Source organism: Canis lupus, chromosome 22 (assembly GCF_048164855.1).
Source record: "Canis lupus baileyi chromosome 22, mCanLup2.hap1, whole genome shotgun sequence".
In the NCBI taxonomy this organism is placed as follows: domain Eukaryota; kingdom Metazoa; phylum Chordata; class Mammalia; order Carnivora; family Canidae; genus Canis; species Canis lupus.
This window is the reverse complement of record NC_132859.1, coordinates 15,838,914-15,855,737: the sequence shown is the minus strand read 5'-3', so window position 1 is coordinate 15,855,737 and position 16,824 is coordinate 15,838,914. Positions and strand designations below refer to the sequence as shown.

At 43.2% G+C, this 16,824-nt stretch overlaps 1 protein-coding gene across 4 annotated transcripts in view; it reads left to right on the top strand.

Moving 5' to 3' along the window:
• The first annotated feature begins 10,880 nt into the window (after positions 1–10,880).
• Positions 10,881–16,824, top strand: part of TRIM42 (tripartite motif containing 42) — a 49,170-nt gene continuing 43,226 nt past the window's right edge. For all 4 annotated transcript variants that reach the window (XM_072792506.1, XM_072792505.1, XM_072792504.1 and 1 more), the window contains exons 1-2: positions 10,881–11,410; positions 15,239–15,936. In XM_072792506.1, the coding sequence (XP_072648607.1) occupies positions 11,070–11,410; positions 15,239–15,936 (1,039 nt within the window). In that variant the 5' untranslated portion in view covers positions 10,881–11,069. The remainder of the gene's footprint in view (positions 11,411–15,238; positions 15,937–16,824) is intronic.

Sequence of the window (16,824 nt, the reverse complement as noted above, 5' to 3'; positions counted from 1 at the left end):
TATGTCATTTGCAAATATCTTCTCCCATTCTGTAGGTTGTCTTTGAGTTTTGTTGACTGTATCCTTTGCTGTACAAAAGCTTCTTATCTTGATGAAGTCCCAATAGTTCATTTTTGCTTTTGTTTCTTTTGCCTTTGTGGATGTATCTTGCAAGAAGTTACTATGGCCGAGTTCAAAAAGGGTGTTGCCTGTGTTCTTCTCTAGGATTTTGATGGAATCTTGTCTCACATTTAGATCTTTCATCCATTTTGAGTTTATCTTTGTGTATGGTGAAAGAGAGTGGTCTAGTTTCATTCTTCTGCATGTGGATGTCCAATTTTCCCAGCACCATTTATTGAAGAGACTGTCTTTCTTCCAATGGATAGTCTTTCCTCCTTTATCGAATATTAGTTGCCCATAAAGTTCAGGGTCCACTTCTGGATTCTCTATTCTGTTCCACTGATCTATGTGTCTGTTTTTGTGCCAGTACCACACTGTCTTGATGACCACAGCTTTGTAGTACAACCTGAAATCTGGCATTGTGATGCCCCCAGATATGGTTTTCTTTTTTAAAATTCCCCTGGCTATTCGGGGTCTTTTCTGATTCCACACAAATCTTAAAATAATTTGTTCTAACTCTCTGAAGAAAGTCCATGGTATTTTGATAGGGATTGCATTAAACGTGTATATTGCCCTGGGTAACATTGACATTTTCACAATATTAATTCTGCCAATCCATGAGCATGGAATATTTTTCCATCTCTTTGTGTCTTCCTCAATTTCTTTCAGAAGTGTTCTATAGTTTTGAGGGTATAGATCCTTTACATCTTTGGTGAGGTTTATTCCTAGGTATCTTATGCTTTTGGGTGCAATTGTAAATGGGATTGACTCCTTAATTTCTCTTTCTTCAGTCTCATTGTTAGTGTATAGAAATGCCACTGACTTCTGGGCATTGATTTTGTATCCTGCCACGCTACCGAATTGCTGTATGAGTTCTAGCAATCTTGGGGTGGAGACTTTTGGGTTTTCTATGTAGAGTATCATGTCATCGGCGAAGAGAGAGAGTTTGACTTCTTCTTTGCCAATTTGAATGCCTTTAATGTCTTTTTGTTGTCTGATTGCTGAGGCTAGGACTTCCAGTACTATGTTGAATAGCAGTGGTGAGAGTGGACATCCCTGTCTTGTTCCTGATCTTAGGGGAAAGGCTCCCAGTGCTTCCCCATTGAGAATGATATTTGCTGTGGGCTTTTCATAGATGGCTTTTAAGATGTCGAGGAATGTTCCCTCTATCCCTACACTCTGAAGAGTTTTAATCAGGAATGGATGCTGTATTTTGTCAAATGCTTTCTCTGCATCCAATGAGAGGATCATATGGTTCTTGGTTTTTCTCTTGCTGATATGATGAATCACATTGATTGTTTTACGGGTGTTGAACCAGCCTTGTGTCCCAGGGATAAATCCTACTTGGTCATGGTGAATAATTTTCTTAATGTACTGTTGGATCCTATTGGCCAGTATCTTGTTGAGAATTTTTGCATCCATGTTCATCAGGGATATTGGTCTGTAATTCTCCTTTTTGGCGGGGTCTTTGTCTGGCTTTGGAATTAAGGTGATGCTGGCTTCATAGAACGAATTTGGAAGTACTCCATCTCTTTCTATCTTTCCAAACAGCTTTAGGAGAATAGGTATGATTTCTTCTTTAAACGTTTGATAAAATTCTCCTGGGAAGCCATCTGGCCCTGGACTCTTGTGTCTTGGGAGGTTTTTGATGACTGCTTCAATTTCCTCCCTGGTTATTGGCCTGTTCAGGTTTTCTATTTCTTCCTGTTCCAGTTTTGGTAGTTTGTGGCTTTCCAGGAATGCGTCCATTTCTTCTAGATTGCCTAATTTATTGGCATATAGCTGTTCATAATATGTTTTTAAAATCGTTTGTATTTCCTTGGTGTTGGTAGTGATCTCTCCTTTCTCATTCATGATTTTATTAATTTGAGTCTTCTCTCTCTTCTTTTTAATAAGGCTGGCTAATGGTTTATCTATCTTATTAATTCTTTCAAAGAACCAACTCCTGGTTCTGTTGATCTGTTCCACAGTTCTTCTGGTCTCGATTTCGTTGAGTTCTGCTCGAATCTTTATTAACTCCCTTCTTCTCTTGGGTGTAGGATCTATTTGCTGTTTTTTCTCTAGCTCCTTTATGTGTAAGGTTAGCTTTTGTATTTGAGTTCTTTCCAGTTTTTGAATGGATGCTTGTATTGCGATGTATTTCCCCCTTAGGACTGCTTTTGCTGCATCCCAAAGATTTTGAACGGTTGTATCTTCATTCTCATTAGTTTCCATGAATCTTTTTAATTCTTCCTTAATTTCCTGGTTGACCCTTTTATCTTTTAGCAGGATGGTCCTTAACCTCCATGTGTTTGAGGTCCTTCCAAACTTCTTGTTGTGATTTAGTTCTAATTTCAAGGCATTATGGTCCGAGAATATGCAGGGGACAATCCCAATCTTTTGGTATCGGTTCAGACCCGATTTGTGACCCAATATGTGGTCTATTCTGGAGAAAGTTCCATGTGCGCTTGAGAAGAATGTGTATTCAGTTGAGTTTGGATGTAAAGTTCTGTAGATATCTGTGAAATCCATCTGGTCCAGTGTATCATTTAAAGCTCTCGTTTCTTTGGAGATGTTTTGCTTAGAAGACCTATCGAGTATAGAAAGAGCTAGATTGAAGTCACCAAGTATAAGTGTATTATTATCTAAGTATTTCTTCACTTTGGTTAATAATTGATTTATATATTTGGCAGCTCCCACATTCGGAGCATATATATTGAGGATTGTTAAGTCCTCTTGTTGAATAGATCCTTTAAGTATGATATAGTGTCCCTCTTCATCTCTCACTACAGTCTTTGGGGTAAATTTTAGTTTATCTGATATAAGGATGGCTACCCCTGCTTTCTTTTGAGGACCATTCGAATGGTAAATGGTTCTCCAACCTTTTATTTTCAGGCTGTAGGTGTCCTTCTGTCTAAAATGAGTCTCTTGTAGACAGCAAATAGATGGGTCCTGCTTTTTTATCCAGTCTGAAACCCTGCGCCTTTTGATGGGGTCATTAAGCCCGTTCACGTTCAGAGTTACTATTGACAGATATGAGTTTAGTGTCATCATGATATCTATTCAGTCTTTGTTTTTGTGGACTGTTCCACTGAACTTCTTCTTAAAGGGGAATTTTAAGAGGCCCCCTTAAAATTTCTTGCAGAGCTGGTTTGGAGGTCACATATTCTTTTAGTTGCTGCCTGTCTTGGAAGCTCTTTATCTCTCCTTCCATTTTGAATGAGAGCCTTGCTGGATAAAGTATTCTTGGTTGCATGTTCTTCTCATTTAGGACCCTGAATATATCCTGCCAGCCCTTTCTGGCCTGCCAGGTCTCTGTGGAGAGGTCTGCTGTTACCCTAATACTCCTCCCCATAAAAGTCAGGGATTTCTTGTCTCTTGCTGCTTTAAGGATCTTCTCCTTATCTTTGGAATTTGCAAGCTTCACAATTAAATGTCGAGGTGTTGAACGGTTTTTATTGATTTTAGGGGGGGATCTCTCTATTTCCTGGATCTGGATGCCTGTTTCCCTTCCCAGATTAGGAAAGTTTTCAGCTAGAATTTGTTCAAATACATATTCTGGCCCTCTGTCCCTTTCGGCGCCCTCGGGAACCCCAATTAAACGTAGGTTTTTCTTCCTCAGGCTGTCGTTTATTTCCCTTAATCTATCTTCATGGTCTTTTAATTGTTTGTCTCTTTTTTCCTCAGTCTCCCTCTTTGCTATCAACTTGTCTTCTAGGTCACTCACTCGTTCTTCCACCTCGTGAACCCTCGTCGTTAGGACTTCTAGTTTGGATTGCATCTCATTCAATTGATTTTTAATTTCTGCCTGATTAGCTCTAAATTCTGCAGTCATGAAGTCTCTTGAGTCCTTTATACTTTTTTCTAGAGCCACCAGTAGCTGTATAATAGTGCTTCTGAATTGGCTTTCTGACATTGAATTGTAATCCAGATTTTGTAACTCTGTGGGAGAGAGGACTGTTTCTGATTCTTTCTTTTGAGGTGAGGTTTTCCTTCTAGTCATTTTGCTCAGTGCAGAGTGGCCAAAAGCAAGTTGTATTGGGAAAAAGAGAAAAAGAGAGGAGAGAAAGAAGGAAAGAAAAGAGAAAGAGAAAAAAAAAAAGGGAAGAAAAAGAAAAAAAAACGAAAGAAAAAAAAAAAAAGAAGAAAAAGAGAAAGAAAAAGAAAGGAGAAAAAAAAGGGGGTGGGGGAAGGAAACAAATCAAAAAGCAAAACAAAACAAAAACAAAAACAAAAACAAACAAACAAAAAAAGAACCACCGGGGAGTATCTTCTGATTCTGTGTACTTTAAGTCCCTTGGCTTCTCCTGGAGGTTGTCCGTCTAGCTGGTGTTCTGGGGGAGGGGCCTGTTGTGCTGATTTTCAGGTGTTAGCAGTTGGGGGAGCTGCTGTGCCCCGGCCTGGTGCAGGGCTCGGTGGGGGTTGTTCACCCCGTGAGGCCGCAGGAGGAACAGCCCCAGTGGCGGGGCAGCTCTGGAAACCTGGATTCAGCTCCGGCAGGAACTCCGTCTGCAGGGCCTGGAGGCTCCGGGGCGGGGCCGCTGATCTGCTCAGCTCGGGGCAGGAGCGTCCTTGCTGTCCTGGGCCCTCCCGGCCTCTGCCTGTCCCGGGGGAGGCCGGATCCTGGGCTGTGTCCGGGCGCGCTGTGCTCCGGGGCCTGCGCTGGTGGATTCGCGCTCCCGGGCCGCGCAACCCCCTCCGCGGAGCTGCCGCCCGAGCCCCTCCGAGCTGCTCCTGGAACCGCGCAGCCCCCTCCGCACGGAGCCTCTTCCTCTGCCCGAGCCCCTCCGAGCTGCTCCCGGGGCCGCGCAGCCCCCTCCGCACGGAGCCTCTTCTTCTGCCCGAGCCCCTCCGAGCTGCTCCCGGGGCCGCGCAGCCCCCTCCGCGGAGCCGCCGCCCGAGCCCCTCCAGCTGCTCCGGGTCCCGCCGGGTCCCGCCGTGCGCGCTGCAGCCCTTAGGGAGCTCGGCGCACTCTCCTGGGCGCGCAGTTGCTGTTACTGTCCCCGGGAGCCCGAGGGCATCCCTGCCCTCCTGGGTCCTGCTCCAACTCCCCGCGAGCCCCTTTCCGCCCGGGAAGGTCGGTGCAGCTCCTGCGTCTCCCGGACGGGGCTCTCCTGTCCTGGGGACACTCGCCCCGGCCTCAGCCCGGCTCCTCGCGGGGCCCCTCCCCCTTGGAGGCCTTTGTTTCTTTATTTCTTTTTCCCCGTCTTCCTACCTTGATAGAAGCGCGAACTCTTCTCACTGTTGCATTCCAGCTGGTCTCTCTTTAAATCTCAGGCCGAATTCATAGATTTTCAGGATAATTTGAAGGTTTTCTAGGTAGTTTGGTGGAGACAGGTGATTTGGAGACCCTACTCTTCCGCCATCTTGCTCCTCCCCCTTGTGTAGAGTTTTTGTCTTTATTTTTTTTTTAAACAAGGTCTCATACATTCATGTGTGCATCTTGTTTTTCTCGTTCAGCAACATTCCTGAAAACTCATCGAAGGTGAACTGGTTTGCCTCTAAATTATTCCTTTTAATGACTGCATAGTATCACAATTTATTCGACCATATGTCACTGTTGGGTATTCAATTTATTTCCAGAATCTTTTTTTCTGTTTGTTAGTTTTGCTACATTAAACATCCATACATGGATAACATCTATGGATAGATTCCCAGGAGTGAGATTATTATATTAAAAAGTAAATGTACGTATGTTTCTATTTGTTATAATGGAATTCGCAAACATGTAAAAGAAACAGTATAATGAGCCCCCCTAAACCTAATGCTCAGCTTCAGCAGCTATGAACTCATAGCCAGTCTGGTTTCATTGAATCCATTATTCACAGTCAAGATTGTCTGGAGGAAAAACGTATTTTATCACATAATCTGCAAATATTTCTGCCTGTATCTCTAAAAGTTGAGGACTCTTAAATAACAACATACCATTACCAACCCCCCCCAAAATAATAATTATTTCTTCCTATCACCCAATCTTTAGGCAGTGTTCAAGTTGTCAATTGAATCATAAATAGTAAATATTTTTATAGTGCACTCAAATCAGAATCTTAGTTCCAAGAATTATAATTGGCTAATATATTTCTTATCTCTTAGGTCTCTCTAGGGTATAAATGTTCCCCTTCACATTTCTGTGTATGTACATATGCATGTGTGTGTGCCCCTTGCAAAATCTTTGTTAAAAAAAAAGGTCATTTGTCCTGTACAATTTTCCACAATCTGCATTTTGCAATTGCAAATTGCCTCACCCCATTATCATCTCCCCAGTGAAGATCTAGAAGCTTGATCAGATTCAGGTTGGAGCTCTGCAAGAATATTTCATTGGCAACGCTGCACACTTCCATGAGGAACACACCATGTCTGGTTGTTCCTCTTTGGTGCTATTAGCAGCCACTCATAATATTGCCTAGATTTGTCTTTTCTGTAGGAGATGAATGTAAATGGATGATATCTTAATTTCATCATTCTTCGTTTCTCAGCTGGGATACTTTGAAAAAGAGAAAATTCCCATTATCAACTCATTTATTATTGTAAGGCCCCAATCCATATAACAAGTCTGGATAAATTCTTCTTTCCCTTCACTTAACAAGTTTCATAATAACAAGTTAGTTTTCTAGTATCGTCTCAATGAGGATTACTGGGATTTTTGTTTTGTTTCAGATACTTTTATAAACTTACAGGTTTTCAACTGTGAATAAAGAATTTACAAACTCATTCTCTTTCTCTATGGAAAAATGACCTTGAGTTAACTTTCTAGCTCTGTTCCCCTGGAAACCTAATAAAGGTGGGATGCCATCTATGTTACCACGAAACATTGCTTATGGTAAAAATGACCTCTAATTAGTAAACTACACCTGTCCTGGGAGGACTGTGAATTAACTATAAATACCCAGTAAGAATCCATAGTTTGAGCTCCTCTGAATGTAGTGCATTCTTATAACTGGGCATGTCCCTTTCTAGGACTCCTGGAAGCTATTCCCACTGGAGGAAATAAAAGATATCGGCTCATATGGGGAATGGAGCTTATAAACCAGAATAGCTCCTATACTCATTCACTTGAGCCAGATTCCCTGAGAAACAGACTATGACATGGAGATTTATGCACAGGAAGTTATTGGAGAGGGCTCTTGGGGAGTGAGGGAGATAGGATTGTGCGGGGGGGGAAAGCTAAACTACAGTATAGTTGCAACTGTAAACCTCAGCCAATCCAATCAGACTTTCTCAGTAGCTGGGATGGCCCTTTAAAGTCCCAATATAAGGGCATAATCCTGAGCCAGACAGCTTCTCACCACTGAAAGCAACCCCCAGAGACAGATTCAGATGTGAACTGCAAGCAGCCAGCACTCATACGACTGGGGGAATGATGATCTCGGTCTTAACAAGGATCCCCAAGCTGTGCACCACCGCATCACTGTACCTACTCATTTGGTCTCATTTCTTCACGCCTGAGCTGTCACACCTGAGTCTGTCCTGCTGCCATGCTGTCCTTCCCGTTCTGTATGTCCTAGCAAAGCTAAATAAACTGGTGCCAGTGGGGAAACCCGCTCAGTTTTGTGAAATTTAGATCTAAGCCCACATTTGTTTTGTACATCTCCTGCCCTAGACCTGAAATCATCCATTCCTTCAAAGAGCTGTAGTACCTTTTAGTGATATTTAGGGCCACAATCTGGGAGACAAAGGGGTTCATTACTACTGGTTAACTCATAGTTCCTGGGACTTTTCTGTGGCTGGAGCTAAGAAATACTTATTTTTTGCTCAAATAAAATACATCATGAGTTTCAAATTCAGGACTATAAATTTTAACTTCAGCAGTTGACCATCTCCATGCCCCTTCCCCCTCGTCCAAAACTGTGAATCTCATTGACATCAACATAATTCCTCATTTGCTTTACTGTACAATTAAAGTCTTACATGCATAAGTCTTCCAGAATAACAATACCAAAACAGTACCATTAACAATATGATTACTGAAAGAGTTTTAAGATTTCTCTTTGCTTTGCTTCACTTTGTTTTGTTTCTCCTTAGGGATTAATCCCCCCCTCCCCAGGATGCATCATCAAATTACCATGCTTTAAACTAACTTAAAATAATTCCTCTTCGTATGTGCCACCCACTCAATTCACAGACTCATTTGTTTCATTTTGCTTTAATTTCTAGGATTAGTCTTTTTAATTTTGTTTTCTAATTATATAAAGTATTTAAGTAGTTTCTTTTTTTTTTTAAGTAGTCTCCATGCCCAGCATGGAGCCCAATGCAGAGTTCGAACTCATAACCCTGAGATCGAGACCTGAGCTGAAATCAGAGTTGGACGTCTGACTGAGCCACTCAGGTGCCCCATAAAATATTTAAGTAATTTCAAAGTCAATTATGTAAATTAGGATATATAGACTGCTTGAATCTGTTTCTATGCTCCCTCATAAATCTAAGGTTGTGGTTTATTTTTCCGTATCATAGGAAAAGATAAACCAATGACTTAAGACCTTTCCTAAAATGAATAGTAGCTTATTACATGCACATTTCTATACCTGGTTTTTTTAACTCAATGTTATACTTTAGAAATCATTTTGAAACAGTAAACAAAGGTCTTTTTCAATTCTTTGATATAACTGCATTAGACAGTAGATGCACCTGTGTGGATGTGCTTCCGTTTATTTGATCAGTTCCCTATTGATGAGTACTTGGATTGTTTCTAGTGTTGTACTATCAAAATAGTGCTATAATAAATAACACCATGAATGAAGCTCTTATCTCTATATTTTTTGCCAGTATATCTTTGGAAGAGATTCTTATAATTGGAATTGTTGAGTAAACAGATGTAATTTTGAGATCCCATTTCCTATCCACTGTGGTGGCTGAAACAATAATAATTTTAAAAGAACAGTAACAAGTTTTGGTGAAGATGTAGAGAAATTGTTCTCATCTATTGCTGATATGAATGGGAAAATGTAAAATGGTGTATCTGTTTTGGAAACAGTTTGGCAGTTCCTCAAAAAGTTAAACACAGAGTTACCATATGACCCAGCAATTCCACTTCTAGGTATATACTCAAGAGAACTGAAAACATATGTTCATAAAAAAATTGCACATGAATGTTCACAGCAATATTATTCATAATAGCCAAAAAGTGGAAAAAACACAAATGTCCATCAATGGATAAACAAAATGTGGTATATACACATAATATTCAGCCATAAGAAATGAAATATTGATACATGCTAATACATGGATGCCCCTTGAAAACATTATGTTAAGAAGCCAGATACAAAAAGCCATGTATTATATGATTCCATTTATATGAAATATCCAGAATGGACAAATCCATACATACACAAAATAGACTAATGATTGCAGGGGGCTGTGGGATGGGGGCATAGACAGTGATGGGTATGGGTACAGGTGGTCTTTTTGGGGTGATGAAAATGTTCTGGAATTAGAAAATGGTGATAGTTGCACAATCTTGTGAATATACTAAAACCACTGAATTGTTCACTTTAAAATGGTGATTCTAATGATAAATGAATTATGTCTCAATAAAATACAAGTTTTAAAATTAAAAAAAAAACTAAAATAAGAAAAAAAACTAAAATAACAAGGAGCCTTGCACAGATGAAATGATGAAAATGTACTATCAATCCAGGAGTGAAACTCAAACTTCTGTGCCTGGGAGATAGAGAGGAATATTGATAAAATTGAGTTTTGGAAAATGTGGAGGGAAAGTGTCTCCCGTACGTTCTTGATGTCAATATAAACTGGCACGTTCATTTAGGTAAGCAATTTAGTAGTAATCTATCAAAATATAATAATAAAACACTTACCCTATGATCCAGAATTTTCATTTGTGGTAATCTAAAACCAATGTGTGACTGGCAGTTAGTACTCAGTGAATGTTCTTTCCTAATATAAAGGTGATAATCACAGGGAGAGATAATAAATTATGCAATAAACTCCTTGCCAAATTCAGCTCTCACTTCTGCTCTTTTTGGAAAAATAAGTGTTTATACCATAGGGTAGTATGACCATGAAATTTCTTCTCTTTTAATCTTTGCAAGTTGCAAAGTAGAAAGCAAAACTCTCCCCTAAAATATAAGATCATTTCTAGAAATACTGAGCACATACTTAAGAGTTAGAGATTTTCATGTAAAGTTCCAGCCTCTTGATAAGAGACCATGGGGTGGAAGGAGTGGGTAGCGGGGAGGAAAACAGAGCTTGAACCTCAGCCAAACCCCACGAGGCTACAAAAAAGCCAAGAAATATTCAGAGTGACATATGCATGAAGCCTCATGAAAGTCACCAGTGGCTATGCAGCAATGGACAAACTCAATGACTGCTGAAAGATGTGCCTAAGTGAACCCCTATCTTTTTTATTTCCCTTAATTCCTTCTCCAAATGGTAATTCTCCTTAAATGTGGCCATGATTTGTAAACACTGTGCTTTGTTCATTGCATAAAGAGTTCAATCAATGCAGAAAAGGCCCGAGGTCAGTCCACTTCCAATCAATCATACCCAGGCTTTTCAGCCCATGAAGACATACCCTGAAGTCAACTAGCCAAAGTCGCAGGGGAAAACATCATCAAAGAGAAATAGCTTCTGAAATTCACCCCATAAACCAAAAGATGATGAGTGACAGCTAAACCTCCAGGATGCTCTTTGCATTAACCCTCCTTTGGAACCGATCCTATGGAAGCATGGATTGTCCATCAGCTCCCCACCCCTTGCACTACCCCCCACATCTCATCCAACCAGCATGGTGAGACATGGTGGGGAGACAGGGATTGTGACATAAGCAAATGGCCTCAGGCTGATATATGTAAATGCCAGCCCAGGAGCTTCCTAGTAGGGACACCACCTGTGAAACCCTCACAAAGCCAACTTCTTGCAACCTCCAAGCTGAGGGCCTCATCAGAGTCGGGGAGGGACCCACTCCCTAGGAGACGGCAAGATTCTGATAGAGATGTCAAGAGCCCTAGACAGCCGGTGGTGATCATGTAGGCGCCATGGAGACTGCTATGTGTGTTTGCTCTCCATGTTGTACATGGCAGAGATGTTGTCCTCGATTATGCTCCTGTCTGTGCTGCAAGTTCCTCTTCACCTCAGAGCGGAACTGTACCTGCTTCCCCTGCCCATATAAGGATGAGCGCAACTGCCAGTGCTGCCACTGCACCTGCTCCGAGAACCCCAACTGCCACTGGTGCTGCTGCTCCTGGGCCAATGACCCCAACTGCAAATGCTGCTGCACGACCAGCAGCAACCTCCAGTGCTACTACTATGAGAGCCGCTGCTGCCGCAATGCCACCATCACGTTCCGCAAGGGCCGCCTCAGGAGCATCCGCACCTCGTAAGTGCCAGGCACCCCATGGGACCCTCACCAGCTGTGGGCTCCTAGATGCCCTTACCCGCAAGCCATTTCTCTATCTGAAAAAAGGAGGCCAAGAATTTTGTAACAATTGAGTGTGTCCTAAACAGCCAGTAACTGCATCTAGCCCTGAGTTCCAAATCCATGCCCCACCAGCCAAGTGAATGAGCACTGCACTCTCTCACCTGCACCAAACAGGAGCTAATACTTCATCTATAAGCCACCTACCAGGCACTGCCCACACCCACCACACCACTGAGGAAACTAAGCTTTTAAAAGGTTAAGTTGCCCAGGATCACATAGCTGGTAAGATGCACCCAGATTTTGAACCCAGAATCTGTGTCTTTACTTAAAAATGCTGTACTCCAAAGTGTTCAGTATAATATCTGCCATGGTTCGGTGGGTACAGGGATTTGTGTTTTGTAATCTGTTATGTGATATAAAATGTGTTTTGTAATCTGTTATGTGATATAAAATGTAAATTGTCCTTTTTCTTCCTCCTCTGAACTTTTGATACCTTCAACACTTATTGGGAAAGTTAACAACTTCCCCAGGCCACTTTTGGCTCCTGTGTCCTATGAAGTACCCCAGATGGCCATCAGTTCCTGCTTAAGAACTTAAGGTCGCAATTACTTCCATGGGGCATTAGCCCCCTGTGTCAAGCACTGCATATTCTCTTCCTGCTCTGATGGAGGCAGTCCTTTTATGTCATATTTGAGGAGAGTCTGGAGTAGCAAAAACAGACTTCTTAGAGGAGAAAAGATCAAAGCTCAGTACTGTAAGATGGCAGCATTTGGAGAGGCAGAAAATGAGAGGCAGGTTTGAAGCAAAGCAATTCCATGAGCAAAGGTTCAGTGAATTCACACACAAAAAAATATTATCCATTTTGTAGTTCAGCACTTAGTAATAGATGCTTAACAAACGTTACCCTCCATTCATGAACCTCTTGTGGTATTTGCATGAGTAGAGAACCCAGGGGTCCTAGATGCAAGTCCAGAAGTTCTCAGGTGCAGAAAGTAGCATCCACACTCCTCCCTCTTGACTCAACTGCCCTATTTTCTGCATGTTCAGCAATGGAGAGTCACTGACCACATTTTAACAGAGTAGGGATGACATTGGTGCTTTGGAAAGATGCCTTAGGTCAGTCGCTCCCAAATTCTGCTTTATATTGGAATCACTTGGAGATCTTTACAAAGATCCTCATCCCCAGACATTCTGGTATCATTGGTCTGGGGTATCACCTGGACATCAGAATTGTAAAATCCACCCCAGGTGATTCTATATTACATATGGCCTAGAGGGAACAGGAGGGAAGCTGGGAGACCTGCCAGGTGACACAGTAAGAACCCAGGTACTAGGAGAATTAGGCCTAAATTGTAAGGAGGGGGCTGTGCAAAGGAGAAGAGGCTGGATATCTCAGCAAGAAGGCAAGGCTACTGGGTTTGGTGGCTCTTTGGGCATGGAACCATGACCACTGAATGCCCAGGTCCAAGTCCGAGGCTTTCAGAAGATGGTCAGAGATCCAACTGCAAGTGTCAGGAAGTAGGCAGTGGGACACTGAGGTTTATCTTCCAACTGGCCTCTCCCCTGGTTTCTGCATCACTGCCTCCATGCTCCTCATTGCCACTTCCTGCTCAGCACCTTGCTCATCCAGCCCCACTCTGGTCTCATGAAGCTCTGAATTTCCCATTTCTTTCTCACTTCCTTTTTCACCTCCATCCCAGCTCTCTGGGCTACCTGTCTCTCATCCCTGCTCTCTCTTTCTTCCCCCAACATTACCTTCCCTTCCCCCCTCTTCCTGATTTCTCATGTTGTCTCCCTTTATATTACACCATGATTCTCAGAGTTCCACCTTATTGAACTAGAGGTTCATCCAGCTATCACATGTACAACTGACTGTACCTCTAGCAACTCCTTGCAGGGCCCAGGCAGGAGACCGAGAAAGCAGAGAGGGAATGGGGCTGAGAACACGGAGGAGAGCAGGCTTAGGACCTAGTATCCAAATTCCTAAAGGATGAGCTTTCCAGGAACCTGAGTCCCCACAAGAGGCACTCTATCACCACAGGGGCACTCCTTCCCAGTATGCTTGGGCAGCACCTTTGACTATCTGAGCTCTAAGAGATAGGTCCTTGGCTAAGGGATGGGGAAGGAGATAGGGGCATCTAGAGACTGCAAGAAGCCAGAAGTAGATGAGAATACAGCCATAATGTCAAAATCAACACCCAAATATCACTAATGTGAAGAGACAGGAATAGTCACAAATTGTGTATCTGTTTCCACTTCAATCCTCACAGCAAACTTACTTATTTTCAGAAACTGCTTTTTGCCCTGATTATAGCTTCTTAGAACATGCACTTGAATTTTACTAGTATCCTTTTACTTCATCTATGGTTCTTCTTCATCCATGATTCTTAGAATTAAATATATGAAATCAGCCTCAACTATTAGACAAAGAATCAACACATACATATGCAGGCACGCACGCACGCACACACACACACACAAACAAAACAGTAGAAACACACACTTTTCCTGGATTTGACCATTGTTGTCCTCTACTATGGACATTAGCTGGCTAGTACCTGAGGGGAGTATTTGCAGTGGCCACATTTATTGAGACCTTACTGTGCACCAGCAGTTAAGGACCTCATGGTTTACCTCATGTAGACTTTATAAAATTCTCATGAAGTACATAGGATTGTGAACTTTGAGCTTCAAATTACAGATGAGGAAACTGAGAAGGGGATAGGTAAGAAACTCACCTCAAAGGCACAACTCTAAAGGTTGTACTTCAGCATGAGCACTCGCCCCTAGAGCCTAGACTCTTAACTCTTACCTCTGGGTCTTCTGGTTGAAGCACACAGGTTCCAGGCTTGGCTCAGGGACTGACCTCCTGGTGTCCTGGGAAGGACACTGTACCCATCCTCTTCTGTGTTCCATCCTACGTACAATAACAATGATGATGTCAATGCCCACCAAGCGAAACTCACCAAGAACATACCTATAGGTGGATAGGATTGGATTTATCGAGTCATTGCAACAAGTGAGAACATAACAGCATGGTTAGAAGTGAAGTGTCTCAGTAAGAAGGCATCAGCAAGTTATTATGGGATTTAGCTTCATTTTGGGTGAGGACATGGGGGTAGATCTCCTAGTGGATAGCTTGATAAAAAAAAAAAATCTTGTCTACAAGATGGGAAGAACACAGGGTGCCTAACACTGCAACTGGTGAAAAAACAGCAGTCACTCCCACTAACCAGAATAAGCTGAGTTTGGTTATTTTTGTGGTTTGGACGATGTTCTTGTTTGGCTTACATTCAAAGAGGATGAAGTGGTCTTATTTCTGCTTTGCTCCATCACAGTTCCAGAATGGCTTTTCAGGTGTTGGAGTTCTGTGGCCCCCCAGTAATGTCACAGAACACCAAGGCCCAACTGATGGTGCCAGGCCAGTCTATCCTGCTTTCTCTTGCTCAAAAATCACAACATGCACTTGTCTACTACTTACTGTGTTCCAGGGACCACTCTCAAGCTTTGTACGTATTAAATGTAATTTTAATCCCCTCAAGAAACTCTATAATGTGACTGCGAATTTTATAGCGAGAAAAAAGGCAGAGAGAGGTTAACTAACTGACCTGAGATCACCCAGCTAAAAGAATAGTGGAGGCGCCTTTAGAACCCTGTGGGGGGCCCTGGCCCAGAGCCGATGCTCCCTGCCATCAACTGGCCTGCCTTGCAGTGATCCCCAGTTCTTTCGGGTGAGCTCTGGGGCATGCCTCCTAAAGCTCTCCCCATGTCTGCTTCTCCTTCCAGCTCCAAGACCGCGCTGCGCATCGGGGCCAGCGACACCCAAGTGGATGAAGTGAAGCCCACACCTGCGAACAGCAACCTGGTGGACCATCTCTCCTGCCCCATGTGCAGCCGGCTGCGCCTGCACTCCTTCATGCTGCCCTGCAACCACAGCCTGTGCGAGAAGTGCCTGCGGCAGCTGCAAAAACACGCCGAGGTCACAGAGAACTTCTTCATCCTCATCTGCCCCGTGTGCAGCCGCTCGCACTGCATGCCCTACAGCCACAAGATGCAGCTGCCCGAGAACTACCTGCGCGGGCGGCTCACCAAGCGCTACATGCAGCAGCACGGCTACCTCAAGTGGCGCTTCGACCGCTCCTCCGGGCCCATCGTCTGCCAGGTCTGCCGCAACCGGCGCATTGCCTACAAGCGCTGCATCACCTGCCGTCTCAACCTGTGCAACGACTGCCTCAAGACCTTCCACTCGGACGTGGCCATGCAGGACCACGTTTTCGTGGACACCAGCACCGAGGACCAGGATGAGAAGATCTGCATCCACCACCCGTCCAGCCGCATCACTGAGTACTGCCGCCACGACAACCAGCTGCTCTGCACCTTCTGCAAGACGGCTTTCCACAACGGCCACGACACCATCAGCCTCATCGATGCCTGCTCCGAAAGGGCCGCCGCACTCTTCAGCGCCATCGCCAAGTTCAAAGCAGGTTCTGGTCCCCTTCCCTCTCCTGCACAGTAACTCCTTATCCAGGAACTGATGGGGAAAATGGCTCTGCGCAGGCTGTTTGGGGAGGGCCTCCCCGCCCCACCCCACCTTGGGGCAATCTAAGCACTGGGAAACACTGAACGGGGCTGAAAGGCATTGGCCTGGTGTGCATGCATGGCAACTACCATCAGCCTCTTAACTTCCCTGTGCCTCGGTTTTCCCATCTGTAAAATAGGCATAGCAGTAGTAACTCCATTGGGTGACTGTAGGGATTAAATAGGTTACTCTAAGTGAAGCATGCAAAAAAGTATCTGGCACATAATCAGCACAGAAAGATTCTATCATCTTGGTTATAATCCTCATGACCTTGGACCTCATTTCCTCCTTTGGAAAATGAAAATTTGATCTTCTAGTATCACAAAGATCTGTGAGCCTTTCTAAAGTGTTTTGTCACTAAAGTTGGATATCTTTGATATTTTCCCAATTTGCAGAGGGAAAGAATTAAGTCCACGTTGAGAATTATCTCATTTTAAGTTTTCCTTGACAATGTTTTCTCAAAACTTGCAAACAGCAAAGTAAATGAACTAGTAGCAAACATATAATAACAGAAAAACTCAAAAATAGCCAATAATATTGTGGCCAACAGCTGGTTTTTCTTCTGCATGCCTGCTCAGGGTTATTTTATATTGGCTACCTATAAAATAGGTACAGTTTGTATAAGGGAAACTTACCCTAGTTTCCACGCTAGAATGCAGTACAACAATATTTTGCAGAGTTCAGCAAAGAAACCCATAGTGTCTGGGTGTTGATCCACCTGATTAGACATGAGGATTTCAGATATCCTTTTAGGGCTTTTTGCCCCCTGGGAATAGCTTCCTTGAAGAGAGGC